We start from the raw sequence: 19,409 nt of genomic DNA, 5'->3' as shown, positions 1-19,409 counted from the left end.
GTTAGTAATTTTGCTGCAAATAAATTGATCAGTATGCAAGACGGTTGTCACCGGCTGAATCATGGTCCACAGTTAAGGTAAACAGATCTGTGATGACATTTTCTGAGCAGAATACCAATGCTGCTACATTTCTTCCCAGAGGTTTCTGACACTTCTTTTATGCGGATAAAATTTCTCTCTGAGAGGTTTTCTTTGCAGGAAAGAGACAGCATCTAAGAGTCTTCCTTAAAGGTGGGATTTCTTATATTTCCTGATAGGTTTGTTATTGTAATTCTATTCGGAGCATGGAAAGGAATGTTTTTGCTTTTTTTTTTCTTTCACATCCCTTCTGTACAGTAGATCTTTCTGATGTGGAGTCTATTTAAAGTATCTGGCAATGGAATGCAAGTAAAACAGAGTTATTGGGAACAATGTTTTGTTTTTTATATTCTCTGAGAGTGAGCTCTGTTTTATTATCTCTGTGTTAACATTTAAAAGCAATGACTGAATATACAGCTAGATTTTTAGCACAGGTGTTTTTGTGAAATATTTTTTTGCTATGTGATGGCTTTGTATTTTCATTGGCATATTCTGAAGAGGTATGGTTTAGTTTATTCTACCTCTGTGCTAGACAGAAAATCTCCTTTGCAATTCACTGCAATCAGAATCTTTTTGCTGAGGTGCATGTAACACCCATATGACCTTAGGGTATAGAAAAATAGTTTCCAAAGAAGTTTTTGAAACCTGTTTTCTTAGAACATTTAAAATCTCAGTGTACAATGCTGTTCATGGGAGAGGGCATGTTCGTAATTCTGTATTAACCTTAGATCCACGTTTACTTGGAGATTATTGACATCTCAGTCGTTCTATGGATTAGCGGTTGGAAATCTGTCGCATTTGTATTGATAAAAGTAGAATCTCATTTGTTTAATCAGATGCTGGTATCTGACTTTAATCCCATTTATTGGAGTAGATACTGAAGGATAAAAGAGCCTTGCGGAGAGCATGCTCAGTGGTACCCGACGTGTAATAGCAAACCTGGAACTGGTCGTTCAAGTTAATGCTGGGTGTTCAAAGTCCATTGAAGTTGGCAAAAGCATTTCTCTAATAGGCTTCAGAGTTAAACCCAACCCTGTCTGTGTCTGGTGTGTGGGGTTGAGAGGAGTGCAGCATGAGCTGCCCGAGTGGCTGAAAACAGCGTGGTTAATAAGACCTGCTGTATGATGGACTTAGAAAGTCTTGTCATGTACAGCATCTGATTGTATCTCAGCTTCGCAGCGAGATGTACAGCTGTGGTTTCGGGAGAGGAGAAACGCTGTCCCTGGAGTGGTGAAATGCAGGCTGTGAACATACCAGGGAGCTGTGCCTCTCTGGGGGTGTCTCAGCAACTCACACATTTGTAGAGATGAGTTAGAGCTGCATTTCAGGCAGTGGATCTAGGGTGGGGCTCAGGATTTAAAGTTTGGGCTTAAGAGCCATAGTTTAATAATTCCCTGCCTAAAAACAGAAGTCCATGTTGATCCTGCACTGTCCAGTAATTCTTGCTGTGATTATGGATCATGTGCCCTTCCAAGATATCTTTCTGCAGCATTTATCTTGCTTGTCATGTTTTACTCTGTGAAGTGCATAGTAGCTGGTTTTTTGTCAGATCTCTATAACAAAGTTTGAGGTGAACTTCAGATTTGTTTGGAATAAATCCCTATGTTTCATCTCTACATTTTTAATAAACAGTTGCAAATTGTCTTTTATTCCTGAATATTTTGGGGGTGACCTACATGCAAGGTAGGCAGGGTAGTGTAATATCCAAGCTTGGAGTGCTAGCAGTGAAATTAATTCTGGGCAGAAATGGAGGGGCTAATTCTGCTGCTTTTACATCGAGCACTGACATTGTCCCTGGATTAGTGTGGCTCCTCAGGGAGCCAAGATGAACACGAGTGTTAGAGGCAGGATGAGTTCAGTGCCCAGGCATGACAGCAGTAAAACAAGAGCTGTTAGGTGTCATCTAACTGGAAGAATATCCACTGAAGACTGAGAGTGTTTTGCTGGGCTTTATTTTAATAGCAATTCTGTATTCTTTGGCAGATCTCTAAGTAACTTTCTAACTCTAAAATTAAATACTGTGTGTATTTTTGCAATAGAAATGTGATTTCTATTCGATACTGAGGAACTTGATTTAAATCCTGTTTTTTTCAGAACACTGCCTTGATGGTTATTGATGATTTTCATGAACATTCAGCTTGACCTTGTTTTACTTTCTGAACATTATACCCTTATGCTAATGTTTTAATTTTGAGTAAAGTAAGCAACACTTGTTTTATTTCTGTTGGCAAAAGGAAAGTCCACTCTCAGAAGGTCTAATGTCAAAAAGAAAACAGCTTGTTTCCTGGTGTTCATTGCTGCTGAAACACTTCTGTGAACATCAGTGTTAACATGTGTCTGTACTTGGATGTAGATGAGCCTGGAAACATGATCTTTGTGGTTGTTGACCCAGCATGTCCTTATTAAAAATATGTATAACCAAGCAAACAATTGCTTCTCCAATGCTGGGCGTTCATACTAGTTTATGCTAGAACAGAATAGCTTAATTTACTTCAAAGGAGCTGCCCCAAATTTATGTTGATTTATGTTGGCATGAGGTTTAACAAGGCCAAGTGCCGGGTCCTGCACTTGGGGCACAACAACCCTGAGCAGCTACAGACTAGGAGAAGTCTGGCTGGAAACTGCCTGGAGGAGAGGGACCTGGGTGTGTTGGTTGACAGCAACTGAACGTGAGCCAGCAGGGGCCCAGGTGGCCAAGAAGGCCAATGGCATCTTGGCTTGGATCAGAAACGGTGTGACCAGCAGGTCCAGGGAGGTTCTTCTCCCTCTGTACTCGGCACTGGTGAGACCGCTCCTCGAATCCTGTGTTCAGTTCTGGGCCCCTCACCACAAGAAGGATGTTGGGGCTCTGGAGTGAGTCCAGAGAAGAGCAACAAAGCTGGTGAGGGGGCTGGAGAACAGGCCTTATGAGGAACGGCTGAGAGAGCTGGGGGTGTTTAGCCTGGAGAAGAGGAGGCTGAGGGGAGACCTCATTGCTCTCTCCAACTCCCTGAAAGGAGGTTGTAGAGAGGAGGGTGCTGGGCTCTTCTCCCAAGCGACAGGGCACAGGACAAGAGGGAATGGCCTCAAGCTCCGCCAGGGAGATTTAGGCTGGACATAAGAAAAAAATTTTCACAGAAAGGGTCATTGGGCACTGGAACAGGCTGCCCAGGGAGGTGGTTGATTCACCTTCCCTGGAGGTGTTTAAGGGACGGGTGGGTGAGGTGCTGAGGGGCATGGTTTAATGTTTGACAGGAACTCGATAAACCGGTGTGTCTCTTCCAACCTGGTTATTCTATGATTTTACATAATTGCAGGATACCCTATTGATTTTTTTATATATATTTAGTTTTAGGTCTGTATCTGATGTACGGTGCTTTTGTTTTTTTTTTTGTTCATGGTAATAGACTCCCTGGAGTACTTTTCTACCACAATATTTATAATATGACATTCCAGTCTATAGTGTCTTTTTTCCTCCATCTCTTTTGTTTTCTTCCCAGAGCATGCATAGACAGGCAACTTCTCAGGTGCTTAGCCAGAAGAGCAGCTGGCTGTTCCAGCAGATTTTTTTTCTGGCTCTGCCTTCCCAGATTGGCCCTCGTATTTGGAGATAACGCTTTTCTACTTTTCTCACTAGACCTTTCTTATAAATGTTAAAATATCATCAAAGATCTGGTCCTTTTAGGTGCGTGTGGGTGAGTAGAGATGGCAATAATTTGAGAAGCAGCTCAGATCCATTCTGTCTCTTCCCTTGAAGTTCTTGCAGCAGGAAGCTGCTCCGTTTCAGAGTAGAGTTTTTGCAGCCACAATCTAGTACATATGTTTCTGTGCAACCATCTGGCATTGATATGGCTTCCAGAACACAGTTGGCTGCAGGTGAGCAATGGGATCACCTTGTCAGCTCTGTCCCTGGAGTCCTGCTGTAGTGCTCTGGTGTCACTGTACACCAGGACTGTGTGTGAGCTGCTTCACTGCTTCTCTGGCTGCTCTCCCTGAGGCCGGTCAGGGTCTGGGTGCACCATGCTCCATGGTGGTGGTGTCCGTGGAGTTGTTTTCTATTGTGATAATTGCTGTGTGGCTTGAAAGAAACCCAACCCATATCGATCTCCCCATCTACAGAACTCTAATTCTCTTGTGTCAGGAAAGAAATCTTGGAAAACTGACAGCTTTTGGTAGCAGTGCATGTTCACTCCTGAGGGTCTTCCAAAAGCTGCAGTAGGTCACTCGGTAGCTGGTGGCTCTTTGGCATGGGAAAGTCTCAAGTGGAAATGTGGTTTGGGTGTCTAACACATTAATGCCTGTGTGGGTCTATCACACCTTCAGACTGCTGCATAATGGGAAGTTTCTGATTTGAAGGGCTTGAAGCCTTGTTTGGATGCGTGTGCCTTTCTTTGTATGGAACTATGCTAATAAACATTAATGTAGTGTTTCCACATAGCAGCAGCTGTTGACACAGAGGACCTTACCATGGTGTGGTGTTGTAGAGTGAGATCTCATTGTCTGTCCTTGCACATCGAAAATACTGGATGAGTTATTGGCTCTCTTGCTTTATTAGTTGAAAAGGATTTAATAAAGTAAATGTACTAGAAGAAATTAATGAAATCAATGAGCAGATAAAATGCTATTATTTTAAATGTGTAATATATTTATATAAAGTGTGGCAGAGACTGAGTGCTCTCCAGAAGTGGTGAAAGAACATGGAGTCTGTTTCCATAGTTGAAATCCTTTTGTACTTATCTGTTGGTAAAAAACCAGCAAGATGTTATAACAGGTTTGTTTTCCATTAGTAAATATATTCATCTGTAGCTCCAGGTATTCCATCAAGTTCTAAGCAAAAGAAAAGCTGGAAGGAAAATGAATTTACTTTCAAGATAATTAAGTGTTGTGACTGTAGATTTTGCCGCTAGAGTGAGTAAAGTTTATCTGTATTAAAAAAGTTTTAATTGCTTACATAGTTTACGGGAGTTGCAGGGAGGCAAAACATGCTTAATCTATGGGATAGGAGAAAAGGATGTAAATACATTATATTCCTGTTTTCTTCTTTGAACTGTAATGAACTGCTATTAATAGGTTGTAAAAGTACATGCCATTAGTGGTCTGAAAACTGTTGTGTAAGGTGTGCTCTTGATGTTCCTCTGATGTTTGAAAATGTCATTAACCTGGGGCTATACCTAGAGCTCTGGCAGAGGGATGAATATCAGCCTGGATTTCAGGCTCCTTTTGCTCTGCAAGGCACTACGCAGAAGTACAGAAAGCATTCAAGCTCTGCTAAGTTCAGTCTGGTCCTCTGAAGGCCAGCAGAATAGAAATAATAAAAAACAGTCACGTGAATTCATCCCTGCTCTAAATTCCTGACCTTGCTGGTAAACTGAGAAGTTTTTGAAGTTTTATTTTTCTTAGTATCCTGGTACCGTGATCCACAGCTTCATTTGTCTTGGGAATTCAGCTCTACATTTCTCTACAGGGCAGTTTAGTAATTTTAAAAGGTTGAGAAGGTTGTTGGCCTTCATCTGACAACCCCTCTGAGAAGTAAAGGTAGAACTATTAGGTAGGTTGAAGTACAGAGATACCTACCTGCTATTCTCTGTCTCCCGAGGCACTCGTAATGGGTTTTGGCAGATCTAGGCTGAATCTGTTGGTCTTTGATAGGTGAACTTTACTTTTCCTTAGAAATAACAAGGAAAGCTTCCTTTGCTTATTTTTGAAAGGATATTTCTCTAATGTTGTCATCACAGGTTTCTCCTTGAAGATAATGGATTAAAGGTTTTTGTTTTTTTTTTTTATTTTTCTCCCTCTCTTTCCCTGCCATTGCATTACAGAAATGGCATCTGATATTCCTGGCTCCGTGGCCTTGCCGGTGGCACCAATGGCGAGCGGACAAGTGAGAATGGCAGGATCCATGCCTTCCAGAGGAGGAAAGCGTCGTTCTGGGTAAGCTAATTTGGTTTTTTTCAGGTCTGAAACTGGAAGTGACTGGTGTTGAAAAACTGAAAATGTACCTATATGTGTATGTTTATTATGTAATGTTTATGTACGTCAACCACATTGTGGCATTAGTCACTGATGTTTTGTTTTTCTCTTCCACATAACTGTTCTTCCTGCAAGGTCAAACTTGCTGACAAGTGTTATTGTTTGTTTTGCATGCATCAAAAGACTTTCAGGTTTGGTGTATTGCCTACATTTGTTTAATCTCAAAAAGATTTATCATGTGAATAAGGGTAATTAAATATGTTCGTACTTGCACATTACTCAACTTCGGCTGGAGTTTGAACTTGGAATGTCTCAAGTAAAAGCATTCTGTTAAAAAGGCTTTTTACAGTCCCAGGGGCAGTAATAGCACAAGTAGTCACTCCTCAGAGACTGTAGTTTGCAATATTGTAGGTCTCACTGGAAATGCGTCAGAGTCTGCTTCTGGGAGAAAGGACCTGAATCAAATTCAGCCCTTGCACTAGCTTGAGGGCTCTGCTAAAGAAGAAAATTTGTTTTATCCAACTTCAGAGACTGTCATGGTGTAGGGGTAGTTTTTCCACACCAGGCTGCTCTCTGTCAACTCACACGAATCCTCTGTGTAGAGAAAAGTGTAGCAAGAGCTGCATAAGGACAGAAAACTACTCTAGTATTAACGTTTACCCCTGTTTTTATCAAAGATTAATCACAAATAAAGGTATTTAGGTGATACTTACTCAGGAATATCTGGCCTGAGACCGTCTGCAAAAGATCAGTTACTCTTATATTTAGTCCTAACTACGGCAGTGGTAGGGCTTAACAGGATTGATAGTGAGAGTAAATCTTCACTGATGGACACTTAAGAAGACGTTACTCCTTGTGAGAGCTACTCTAGGGATTGTTTGCCAAGGTATGTTGCCAATTTTAGGTATCTGCTCAAGTATCAGTGCTGGAGTCTCCATCCTGGAACGAATTAACAAGAGCAAAGGCGGAACTTGCCTTGGATGCAGAGCTAAGTTGGTGTGACACGAATGCTCAGGATGATTGTTCCAAGGGGCATTTCTTCAGAAAGGATAATTTGAAGATTCACCTCCACTTTGTGTGCTTCATATGCTGAGCTAACTGTATGAAACTGGTCTGAGATGCTCCTGAAATCTCTTTGACAGCCATCACATTTTTATTTTGAAACTGCTCAATGAAAAAGCTTTTTCAAACTTGCACTCAAAAGAGAAAAGAAAGCAACATAACATATATAAGCTTTTGTACTTCTGAGTTGTTCTCTTTTTTGATCATAAACCACGTCAACTGTGAATACCAGTTTTCCAATTGCTGTTACCAAGGGTTGATGCTGCTGACTGTGGAATATTTTGATTATATTAAATTCTGATGTGATATTAATTGAAAGCTGTGCTTTAACTGTTGCATTTTAAGTGTCATCATCTATCTGTGCAAAAAGTGGAGTGGGGGGAGGGTGGGAAGAACATAAAATCAAATTATTTTAAGTGTGCTTAACATGCAAATTCAATGAGTAAGTTAGTATAGATTTGCTGTTATACCCAGCTGGTGGTATTTTATCTGTGCACTGTAGCGCTGAACTAATAGCCCTTCTCCAAGCCTGAGCTGAGAGTGCATTTCTTTTTTTGTTCAGTGTGTATGTATTCAGACCTTGAGGGAAAGAATGCCTGCTGTGTCTGATTCCTCCTAGCTTCTTTTTGAACAAAGTTGCAACCAACACTTGGTCCTTTCATTACTATCCTGGTGATACATCTTTGTACACCTAAATCCTTGGGCATTTTAGAAATGAATGCTTTGTGTCAAACATAAAGGAATGTAGCTAGTGAATACAGTCATCTTTTTCCAGCTTCTGTTATCTCTGAAAATTGTTTCTTTTCTCATAATTGCTGAGGCAAGCTGGCAGAATAATTGCTGTATGGACTTGAATGTAGATCAGTTTAACCTCGTTGGCTTTCCAGAAGGTGTTTCTGCCATGTAGGCATTCAGCTTCATTGACAGCTCAGGAAAATATTTTTCTTCTCTATAAATTATACGAACCACTTTATAGAAAAAAAGTGACAGCATAAGATAATGCGCTGCAGTGGTCAGTGACTACCTTAGGTTAGCATGATGTCAATTCTTTATTTAACGTGTTTTTACTTTAGGCTTTGCTGTATTAAAGGATATAGGGGTTTTTCACCTTCCTAGGTTATCTGTATGTGAGGAGGGAGGATTGATGGGGTTTCTTTGATCAGTTGGCTTACAGTTGCATTGGCTTTGTTTCAGCTCAGCCTATGGTCTTCTTTTTTTCTCTGACCCAGAACTCTAAGATCTGGGGAGAAGAGACCTTAGTCCGCCAGCCTCCCTCCCCAGTTGTATCCCTGATTTTGTACTGAACAAAAGACTGAGCACAAATCTCCATCTGCCTCTCAGCTACATCTGCTCCTGATCATTCCTGCCTCTGCCTGCCCTCCTCCTACGCTGTATAATCATGGGAAGCCATCTTTTGACATTTCTTGTGAATTTAACATAATCATTTTGTTGCAGTATTGAAATCCTCCCCCATTTAAATTTTTTAACCTGCGCAGGACTACATTCTTGGAGATTTTTTTCTGAATGGAAATGTTTCTAATTAAAAATTAATATTTTTTCATTATTTTTTGTCCTGGTATTTATGGTACCCACACATCTTTTGAGGAAAATACATTTTAATAAGTACCTCATACATCAGGTCTCTTCACAATTGATGTGAACAGTATGAAAGTGGAAAACAAGATTTATGCTGTCTCTTCAAAACAAAAGAGCAGAATAGAGCTCTTTTCTCAAGTCTCTTTTTAATGGGAATTTTAAATGAAGATAAAAGATACTCTTTCTGAAACTTCTGAAATGATGTCATTTGTCTTCTTGGAGGCTGCTTCTACTGTTTTGCTAATGTGCAATATATTCCACCTGAATAGAAGATCTTATCTGACAGGGTATGAGGAGTTTGTTGGCATATTATTTCTGTGTGTTTTCCTGTGCTCTGCTAAAGGTTATAAGTGATTCCCTGTCTTTCACTCTGCCTTGCTGTAAAGCAGACATGGTGGTTCAGACAGGGCATTATAATCAATAACTTTCTATCTGAGTTTTTTTTTCAGGTTTCGAAAGGGATTTTTCATTTTGCACAGTGAAATGGGAATTTAGGAAATGTCTTTGTTAATGAAAAGGGTAAAGAGATGCGTTTGCTGTTGTATTTTTACAAGCGTTGACATTTTTATTAATTTTATGTTCGGTTTCTTATTTTTTAAAAAATCTTGCATAAAGGCATCATGCAAAGATTTAGTTTGCTACAGGGTGGTATTGCACTGTAGACGCTCAAGATTATACCGTGATGAGCCCATATAAATGTGGTAGATACTACCTATGGATATTAGCCCATCAGGATCTTGTAATATCAGAAGCTGATATCCAGTCATCTAAATAAATAGGTGTGTTAGTCCCACTGATTTCTTTGGAAGCAAATATACAGCATGGGCAGCAGGATCAAGCTTTAAACTGTCATCAGCTTCTCTGTAATTCTCTTAGTTGTAGTCTAGTAATAATAAAGTAGACTAAATGCAATAGAGGTTATATTTGATTGTGAAGGGAATCCATCTCTTGGCGCTGAGCTGGAGTGTTTGGCTGGAAGCTAAGAAAATCCACTAGGGCCTGCGATCTCAGTGTATTGGAGAGGAAGAAAAGGAGTTAAAAAAATTAAGGCATCTCAAATTGTCTTTTCCCCATAGGCATGCATGTTATCTGCAGCCTGTTTCCTGGAGTTTGAAACTGAAGGTTTCTCTCAGTTGTGTTTCAGTTGCCAGTGAAAACAATGAAAGATGTGCCTGATGTGATGCTTTTGTGAGTGGTTTCAGGTGGGGCCAGCCCACTGCTGGCCTGCACGTGCCCTCTGCTTGTTCTCAAACGGCTCTCCTGTAACACTGAATTTCACATTTTTGGTGTAGGTAGAAACATTGCAATTGGAATAACTCAGAAGTTTTTTTCTGGAATGTCACCTACAGGTGTATTATTATATGGGGGGGAAGAAGCAGGTAGGTAAGAAGAGACCTTTGGCTAGTTGCTAATGCATGAATGTTGATTTGCTGGGAGGATTGTGTATGCAGCAGGTCTGGGGAAATGCCAGCCGCTCGTGCTGGCACTGAAGGCCACGTTTGGGGTGACGGAGAGCAGCGTGTTGGCTCAGCCTCAGCCCCTGGGCAGAGGTGAGGGTCCTGGCCGCTGGAGGTCGATCGTGTTCTGTACGAGGCAGCTAACAGGTCATGGCTCTGAAACTGCATCGGGTGATAATTAGGTGAGCAAAAATGCAATTTATAGTGAAGAAGATGATTGCATCAAACGTAACCGAATTAAATACACATCTTTTCTTAAGACTCTGGGGAAAATGGTTTTCCCTCAGCTTTCTCCAGAAATGAATAATCACTCTTACCATCTGGAAAATATTACTGTGACTTTTCTAATACCGTTTCTGATTCCTGTGCTTACGTGCTGCCCTTGTCCTGACTGTACATCGATTGCTGTGACTCAGATGCATCTGTTGTAGACCGGTCTGCATTGGTTATCAAAGCTGGGAAACAAGACAGTATTGCCTGAATGGCACTCATACTTCTCTATGCAAATGTAGTTTTAAAGAGCATTTTTACATCATTGTTCCCGCAGTCTCAACGTACAAATAGTAGTTTTTAATTATTAGGGTTTTGTTTAATAAATATTGTTATCACCTTGCAGGTTTTTTGCCTTTAATATGACCTATATCTGGTTTCAATATGAAGAGTGTTAGAGGCACGGAATCTGCAACTGTATAAAATTTTACTACACTGATACGTTAGAAAGCTTAGGGCATTAAAGAAACCTGACAAAACTGTGTGCCAAACAAAATGATTTCCTATCTACGCAAATTACATTTAAGTGACTGGTCAAGGTCTGTATACCAGACTAATTATTTTCTCATTAAAATATACTAATACAATAATTGTACATGTTAATTTTATATCAGCTTGGTTCTTAGGCTTCCTTAATGCCACAGTCACAGTCTTATAATTGGGAAATGTATTTGTCCACTTCTTTTTAAAGATATAAAAATGTATAAAATGCTTTGGAAATTATAGTATTGCATAACTTTGTAGGGACTTAATATCAATGGGAACGAGACACTCACACTGCCTAACATGGGAAACTAATTTAGGTGGCTTATTTAGGAAGTTAATCTTCCTAGTCTCGCTGTGTCACAAGTGAAGAAAGAGGTTCCTGCTTTTTGTGGCTCCCTGGAGGAGCCTAACTGGGAGGCTGGGATTTGGCCGGAGGAAGAGCTCATCTCTTCCACTGACTTAAGAAGATGGTTTGGGGCGTAAAGCAGGTAAGTTAGGTGCACAGTAGACCCACAGGTGACTTTAGTAATAACTACAGGAATTCCACAGAGTTATTGCCATCTGCTGACTGATTGGTAATATGTGTGAAATGATAAATAGTACTGGGCCAGTCTAAAGAATGTACCACAGGTACAATCGGTAGCAGTGATGTGGGTAATCCTTTTGGCAGGGAGGCTGGGAGCTTATTCTGCTTTACATCTAATGTGCTTCTTTTAGTCTGGGGCAAAAATAGTGGCCTGGTATTTATTACATATACAACTTTAGAAATTTGTCTTCTTTAGCCTTAATGTTAGACCTCTAACAGAGAGGCCCCGCTTATTTTTCTGAGCTATCAAATCTAAGAGATGCTACTTCTGATACTTCTGACCATCTCACAAGAACATTTGTTTAATATTTCTATTTATTTGTTAATTTTTACAGAGCAGATTTCTGTGGAGCAGAACAGTGATTTATTGCTTTTTTTTTTTTGAAACTTAATGTTTTGCATTCTTGGCAGCTGCTGAGCCCCTTTTAGGGGGTCCGGAGAATATGTGCAAGGCTGGAATCTACAGTCATTAACATCTCCAGGCAAAATATGAATCAAACAAGGTTGAGAACTGCTGGCTTGAATGTTCATGTCACCATTGCCAACACCACAATTACTGATTTGGAAATGTTGCTTTTACAGAATGGACTTCGATGATGAAGATGGGGAGGGCCCCAGCAAATTTTCAAGGTGAGCATTTACAAAGACTTGGCCAAATCACTGACTTCTTTCAGTGGAGAAAGACAACAGTCAGCCTACTGGTCTTTTAAAGTTGGCATGAGTATGGGCTTAAGAACATGCCAACCACTTGACCTAAAGTCTATTTACTGTTTTTATCAGCTTCCTCTGCAAATTAGGCATCCTGGCAGAAATCTGCCTAATGTAGCTATTGGCTTACAAAGCTGACAGTGTGTATGTATCATAATTCTGCTCTGCAGCTATGTCAAATGAGAAAATGTGTGGGTTTTAGCTTATTATTTCAACTGCTGTAGGTGAACTTTGGTTATTTGACATTGCTGAAGTTGTCTTTCTGCCACTGAAAATGAATTTTAGTTTGAATTTATTTCAGAAGTTAACTGCTTGTTGAGGCAGTATGACAGATGCTGGGTGTGTGTGTTTTAAGATTAAAGCTCATTGTGTATCACTAGGTGTGACTGAAGAGTAAAAATTGCCAAAATAAATGTGAATTAGCGTGGAATATTCTAGGCTAAAATTAAAAACAAACATTAAAGCATCATTGCCATTTTTTTCACTTTTCCTTTTTTTCTGGTCACACTGCTTGCATCTTTTCATTAGAAACCAAGCAGCTGCAGTGAGGGCTGGATCCTTTGAGGACTACAGATAATTGCTGATTATCCAAATTCTAACTTCAGCTCGATAGCAGCAGCCATATTGAAACACAGCTGTCACCGTAGGGTTTTAACAAGATCTTCCTAGTCAGTCTGAAAGATAATGATGCTGAAGATGAGTCATAACACCATATCATAACCTACTGGACAAGACCAGCAGCATCCATGTTCAGCTGATACCATTTACAGAATGGATGTTCCAGTCTCTGGTGTTAAAACTAGTGATCTGAGGGCTAGTCCCAGTGCTTTCTAGAAGATACACGCAAGGGGAAAAAGATTTGTGATGAACGTGACCTGATATGTGCCTGCATAAGCATCAGAGTTTCCTGGCACGCCGGTGCATGTTTTGGTGTCTCTCCAAAAGGGACACCTTTCAAAGTTTGGTGGTGGGGAGAGGCAGTAGTTCCATTATTTCTACTAGAGAGGTATGCTGTGCTGTGCTTAGACTCACTTGTCAGATCAAAATCTGATATATAAATCTTAAATACAGTGAAAACCATGGATTGTTCTGGTTTTAGAGAGTATGGAAAAACAGCACAGAGACATTCAGGGCCATTGTCTGGCATCCTCTTCTAGCTGTGCCCTCCGTTTAGGAATTTTCTCTTCTCCAGATCGCTCATGTGACTGATTGCTAACTTGTCTCTGTCAAAATTATTTGCTTAGCCAAGAACTGCAGTTTATATGTTTAAGCTAACCCAGCTGGCTTTGACTGAAGTGCCTAAAGAAGCGTGCACACAGAGAGGTTTGCTGGGAGCCTGGAAGGGAGAAAACAGTAGTTGCAGGCAATGACATCTTCAGCCCAGCCAGCCAGGCAAGGATGAATAAACAAGCCCCAAGCTAGTGGGAGCACAGGAGGTAGTGGTGTTAGTACAGTGCTTCACTGGAGGTAACACACCTTGCTTCTCAGGGACTTCCAGGCCAGCTCAGGTATCTCTGCATGGCATCTCGTCATCACATGGAGGCATATGCATGTACTTCTCACATGACGGCATGTGGCCATTCCTTGTTGAATCTGTCTTGTTTAAAATTTTTTGAGCACAGTCTGTTCTCTGGGCAGAGTCAAGGAGAATGAAGTGACACTTCCACTTGAATGTTTTGAGGATGCAAGTGCTAAACACATCATAGGAAGAAATACAGCTCGAGTCTCACTTAAGCTTTGTCTCAGCATTTGTATGAGTCTTAATGAGGGAGGAAACTCTGAAACCTTATAGAGGAACTTGCACAGTTGGAGTACTGAAAATTAGTTTAATCATTTGAGAAGAAAGAAAGAAAAAGTTAATTATTAATTATTATAGAAGAAAAAAGATGCTTAATTATGCTGTATTATTTTGTTAGCTAATACATGAGACCATCATAGGCTATCTGTAAATTACATCATTTTGAAAAGGTGCAATTCTGACACAAAATCTCACTTGGCTATCCTTGAGCATTAATGCTTTTCACTGGTAGAAAAAGCATTACCCTTATTTTTGTATTTTCAAAAACCTACATTTTATTTTTGGAGCAAGCAATATGGTTTCTCCAGAAGTAAGATCTTTTTCAAATCTTGTATAACTGTGCTAGTAAAGTCTAATTTCAAATTATTAGTATGTTTTTAGGAAAGGGAAAGGAGGAGAAGTATGTCATTTTTTAGTGACATGTCACATTGCTGCCTGTCTCTGGGATAATGTTTCAGAAACAGCAGAACTTTAATCCCAAGGTGTAAATTTCCCATTGATCTGGATTTCCTCCACAAAGTTGCTGCCGATACACTAGAGATACCTGTTTGGGCATCTGACTTCTGTTGATTTGGGTAGGAATGAGGTACCTGTTTACTTCTAGGAATTTAAGCCAGTTTTAATTTAACCTCTGTTTACTGAGCAGTTTCGTCTGCCTGATTGACTTTTGCCAGTCCTCCCCACAGACGGTGCAGTGTCTGTACCTCCTAGAGCTTTTTTTGGAGGTGTTCTTACATAATGCATTGAACCAAAGTGTGTGTCTCTGCCCTCCCATGTTATCTGTAGACCATCAGTGCCCTCTGCTGAATGGAGTGAGTTGTGGTTGCAATCTGGAAAAGCTACAGCTCTTTCACATCCAACACAGCAATGAATATCTCATGGGCTGCTCTCGATAAAGGCTCAGTGGTGTTTTCTGTAATGGTGCTGGTGGCTAAGTTTCCCAACCAATGAGTCTATGTCAAAGTGTTTGCATAAATCCACTGAAATGTGTCTCCAACTTTTTTTAAATATACAAATGAAGCTTTTGAATCAGCATGGCTTGAAAGTTTCATCAGACTCTACATTTTTCTTTGCTTTATTGTTCTCATGCCCCCGTTTTCCTTGCTTTTATTTGTAGTAGTTTGCAATTGTGAACTTCTTTGCTTTGTGCTGTGTGTTGACTCTCATGCAATGCATAACCCTTGTGGATTTACTTACTGTCTTTTGTTTCTAGGTATGATGGTGATCAAATCTCTGGTGATAAGGAAAAGTTTGCAAGGTAGGCGTGTTCTGTAGAGCTCTTCTGCTGAGAGAAAAGAGGGGGATGTTCATGCCCAAAGAATCTCAGTAGGTGTGCCTTAGCTTAGAGAACTGTTTATTTTGTTTCTAAATGGGATATTGATCAAAAGTACTGCTGACAGGGAAAGGATGGCCAGGTGGCAATAAGGAAAGCCAAATATGATTTGCTTCCATTTTTATTTTATGCAATGCTGTTTTCATTTACCAAAAGTCAGGTGTGTTGGCTGATCCAAAAATGCTTGAAATCAGAAATACTAAACCTGGACTTATGTGGGTTTAGATCATCTCCCACAGTTTCCCAAAGTTCAATGTCCATCCACAATTTCTAGATTAAAACGAAGTTAGAAATTACAGTATTAGGATCTCATTCTGTACACGTTTGTGGATGCCAGGGTTCCTAGGGCGAACATTTTTGAAAGAGGAGTACAACCCTTGTTTTCTTTTAAGGGTTTAAGTTTGAACTAGTTTCAGGAAAGTTTCAGGATATTGTTTGCTTGAATGTTTTTATGGCCAGTTGATTACAATATTGTTACTTTTCAGCTTTTATGTTCATAAATGAAATGGACTGTTGGATATTCTCTTCCTTCTCAGGAAGTTTTGCAATTTTTTTGCTTACTCTTTATAATGGTTGTTTGCAACATTCAGGGGTATTAAACAGTGACAGGCAATGTAATATGTACTTATAAATGTAAAATATTTGTTGGAAATGTGTATTCTTTCTCTCTCTCTTTTCCTAATCACCATTTCTGTGAAAATGCTGAATTTAGAGCAAGCTTTCATCATGGAAAAATGCGTTTTTCTTCCCCTTGTCCATATTTATCTCCTTGTATATGCTGACATGAACACATGTGCTCTTATGTACTTGTGCATGTGTACAGAATCCTACTTCCACAGGCACTGTTCTTTCATATATCTATGCAGAGCCACACAGAGGCTCTTGATCAGCCATTTGAAATGGAAAGGTTCACTATTATGGCATGGTAGATAGCTAAGTAGATGGTGACCTTAACAAAGGGACTGGCTGTAATTTACCATGGGCTATCATTGCAGGGATCCATAGCTGGATTTCCTGAAAATCAGATAGCATAGGCCTCCATGGGAATAATAACTCTGCATGTAGCCTTAACAGGCGGTATTTCTGAAGACAATGCCTCATGCAATACACCTGTATGTGCAGGGGCAGGATACACACTGTACAGCAGGGCAAGCCCATGCATTCCTCTGTTTCAGGATGCAGTGTACTGCAAAATTTCCTGCATTCTAAGGAAAAGCTCCATTATTAAAAATAGCCAAAAAGTGTATCAAGCCTACCTTCTACTTTCACAATCAGTCTTCATAACATTTGGCTCCAAAGAATGTTGCAGTTTCTTTTAATGTTGTGTTATCATACCAATCAATGCTGGTGGAGTCTCCAAGTGATCAGCTTTTATATCTTGTTGGATCAGCCAGCGATCCCACAAGAAAATGTGATGCACAGCTTACTGAAATGAGTGGAAGATGCAGCTTCGACATCTGAAGCATCATATACCTGTTGTGTGCTTATATTTAGCTGCCACTTGACAGGTACAGTATGGAAAAATAAGTGTTAGGCACTGAAGTAGTCTGGATCCATTTGGACCATTTCAGGTGTATATACTGCTGTAGTTTCCTAAGTAGTGGTGACTGAAAAACTGAACTCCCAACTCTTCAGTTCTGAAAGATTTTGGTGACTGTCCATTTTTTAGAATTTTCACATTTGACTCACCCCCTCAGTCATATGTTTGCTATAAAGGGTGAGAACATTGGAGCTCAGCCCAAAGGGGGGCAGCATCAAATACTGTCATTGCTGTGCTAGATTCTTCTCGAACATAAATTCTTACATATGTCTAACAAGCCAGATGTTTGCTTGCTGTCTTTCATATTCATTTTATTTATATACTGTTTTTTTATGTACTGTTATACCATATATGGTCCCAGTCGTGTGATCTGATCGTGTAGGCATGTAGTGTCTCTCTACAGGGATGCAGGACCTTCCATACCGCATTACAGGATTGGAGATCTGTGTTGTCATTGAGTGAGTGTTTGTGGTAAGTCAGCGTTGGCACTGCTGACCTGATCTAGCTGTTAGTGAAACATTTCCTCTAAAAGAACCTTTTATAAGCAGATCCAATACCTTGAGCAAGGACTGGAAACTGTGAGATGCATCCCTGCAAATTTAGGAGTTTGCCTGGAGTTGGCAGTTATCAGTTCCTCACATCTTTCTACTTCAATTTTTGTCCTTAAACCAAAGGAGATTAAACTGGCTAAGAGATTAAGACCACAAGCCAATAGCTAGAAATATGGGTTCTTTTCACAGCTATGGGCAAAACATATTGATCCATCTGTGGCCTGGATTTTCTGTCGAGAAACTGAGAGATAATGGCGCTTGGCTTTGTAAAGCAATTTGCTCTCCTGGGGTGAAAACAGCAAAACAAGGGTGAAATATTATGATTCCTTGCTTCCAATTGAAATTCTTACACTGATCATGTCTGCTTTTCTGTTGGTTTGGTGTTTCTTTAAATGTTCAGGGAGAATCACAGTGAAATTGAGAGACGCAGAAGAAATAAGATGACACAGTACATCACCGAACTGTCTGATATGGTACCCACTTGTAGTGCATTGGCTCGTAAGCCTGACAAGTTGACAATTCTTCGGATGGCCGTTTCACACATGAAATCAATGAGGGGCACTGGAAACAAATCTACTGATGGAGCTTACAAGCCTTCATTTCTTACAGAACAGGTAGATTTTTCGCAAATGTCTGTTTCCTCTGGTTTGTGGTCTTAAAAGACGTGAGGATGTGCAGAGAGGAGTAGTCTCGGCTTGATCCTGTGCTGTTGTGTATTAACTGGTACAAGCTACGTATCCAAGATGTGAATAGAGACAAATTTTTGTGACTGTTTGGTCTTGACCGTAACTATATGACAGATATTTCTCTCTGAAGCAGCAGAATGGCAGTTCTTATTGTTGAGGTCTGTCCTTCTGAAAAGCAAGTCACTTGCTGCCTGTCATCACTGGAAAGGAATTTTTGCCTCTAGAACTAGGTTCTTCCCATCCTAACAAAGATTCTTTCAAATAGTTGAAAATGAATCTGGGAAAACCTGCCTCTCCCTCCTGGGTTTGAAGGTTAAAAACATTGTTTAGTCTTAATGCCCAAGTTCCTGGCAGCTGACCTGGGCAGAGATGAATCCCATCTGTACTGGCTGAGGTACATCCTTAGTTACTTTTTTGATGGAAGAAAGAAGATGCACCCAGTGCTTGAAGGAAAACTGTTGTTTAACTGAATACACTGAAAATTTCTACCACCTTCATTGTTTTTTTGAAGTCCTATGGGTGTAATGTGCATTTTTGTGGTCTGAATGATTTAAGCACTTACACATGTAAGTTATGGCTAGAGGCAGGGCTTTTTTCTATTAGAGAAACAGCAGCTGCTGCTGTCCTCTCAGTTGTCACATCTCTACTTATTCTGGTTGTCCTGAAGTGTGTTTCTGGAGGGACGGTGCCATTCAGCTGGTTGTTGGTAAGGCACCCTAGTCACGTCTCATTGCAACTTGTTGGTTTTTCTGAACCATGCAGGATGACAGTTTATCTTCATCGTTATGAATAATGCATGTGAAACAGGTCTCATTATCCTCTGTATAGTGCAGCCAGCTATGCAGAGAGGTTTTTTATTTAGTTAGTGGTTCAGAATTGATGTGCTTTCACTACAATAAAGTAGCAGAAGTTGACAGTCTTAAGTGTTTCTCGATCCATTTATTTATAGAATTTACCAGATGTTGATCCTTACCTTATCAGTGAATATCTGCCTATTGCACAGTAGCCGTGCTGAGCTGTCTGACCAGGAATGGAACTCAAATTGTCTAAAACTCACTGTCCAAGTTGCAGATGCAGTATCTTATCTTAACAAGCTCTGGTGGTCACTGCACCCACCAAGCAGAGGCTGTTTGAGTTTGTTTCCCAGGAACTGGAGTGGTTGTTGTTATTCTTTTTCGTGGGAGGTTTCCAGGCTCTGTTGAGCCAAGGTAGTCTGTCTGTGTGGTGTACGCAAACAGCTGTTTGCATCTGCAGTTCAAGGTATTAGGCGTCAAAACCCAGTGTCTGGAACTGAGGGACAGGAGTACCT

General features: G+C 40.3%; 1 protein-coding gene across 3 annotated transcripts in view; it reads left to right on the top strand.

The window, feature by feature from the left end:
* ARNT2 (aryl hydrocarbon receptor nuclear translocator 2) overlaps positions 1-19,409 on the top strand; it is a 103,138-nt gene that overhangs the window by 18,492 nt on the left and 65,237 nt on the right. Inside the window, exons 1-5 of one of the 3 annotated variants that reach the window (XM_069866868.1) lie at positions 33-231; positions 5,877-5,988; positions 12,067-12,114; positions 15,204-15,248; positions 17,815-18,028. In XM_069866868.1, the coding sequence (XP_069722969.1) occupies positions 5,879-5,988; positions 12,067-12,114; positions 15,204-15,248; positions 17,815-18,028 (417 nt within the window). In that variant the 5' untranslated portion in view covers positions 33-231; positions 5,877-5,878. Of the gene's footprint in view, positions 1-32; positions 232-5,876; positions 5,989-12,066; positions 12,115-15,203; positions 15,249-17,814; positions 18,029-19,409 lie in introns of those variants that run through there. The other 2 variants (XM_069866867.1, XM_069866869.1) reach the window with 2 other exon arrangements.

The sequence above is a fragment of the Phaenicophaeus curvirostris genome, chromosome 12 (genome assembly GCF_032191515.1).
Source record: "Phaenicophaeus curvirostris isolate KB17595 chromosome 12, BPBGC_Pcur_1.0, whole genome shotgun sequence".
Classification (NCBI taxonomy): domain Eukaryota; kingdom Metazoa; phylum Chordata; class Aves; order Cuculiformes; family Cuculidae; genus Phaenicophaeus; species Phaenicophaeus curvirostris.
The sequence above is the reverse complement of the archived record's forward strand: the minus strand, read 5'-3'. Positions and strand labels throughout refer to the sequence as shown.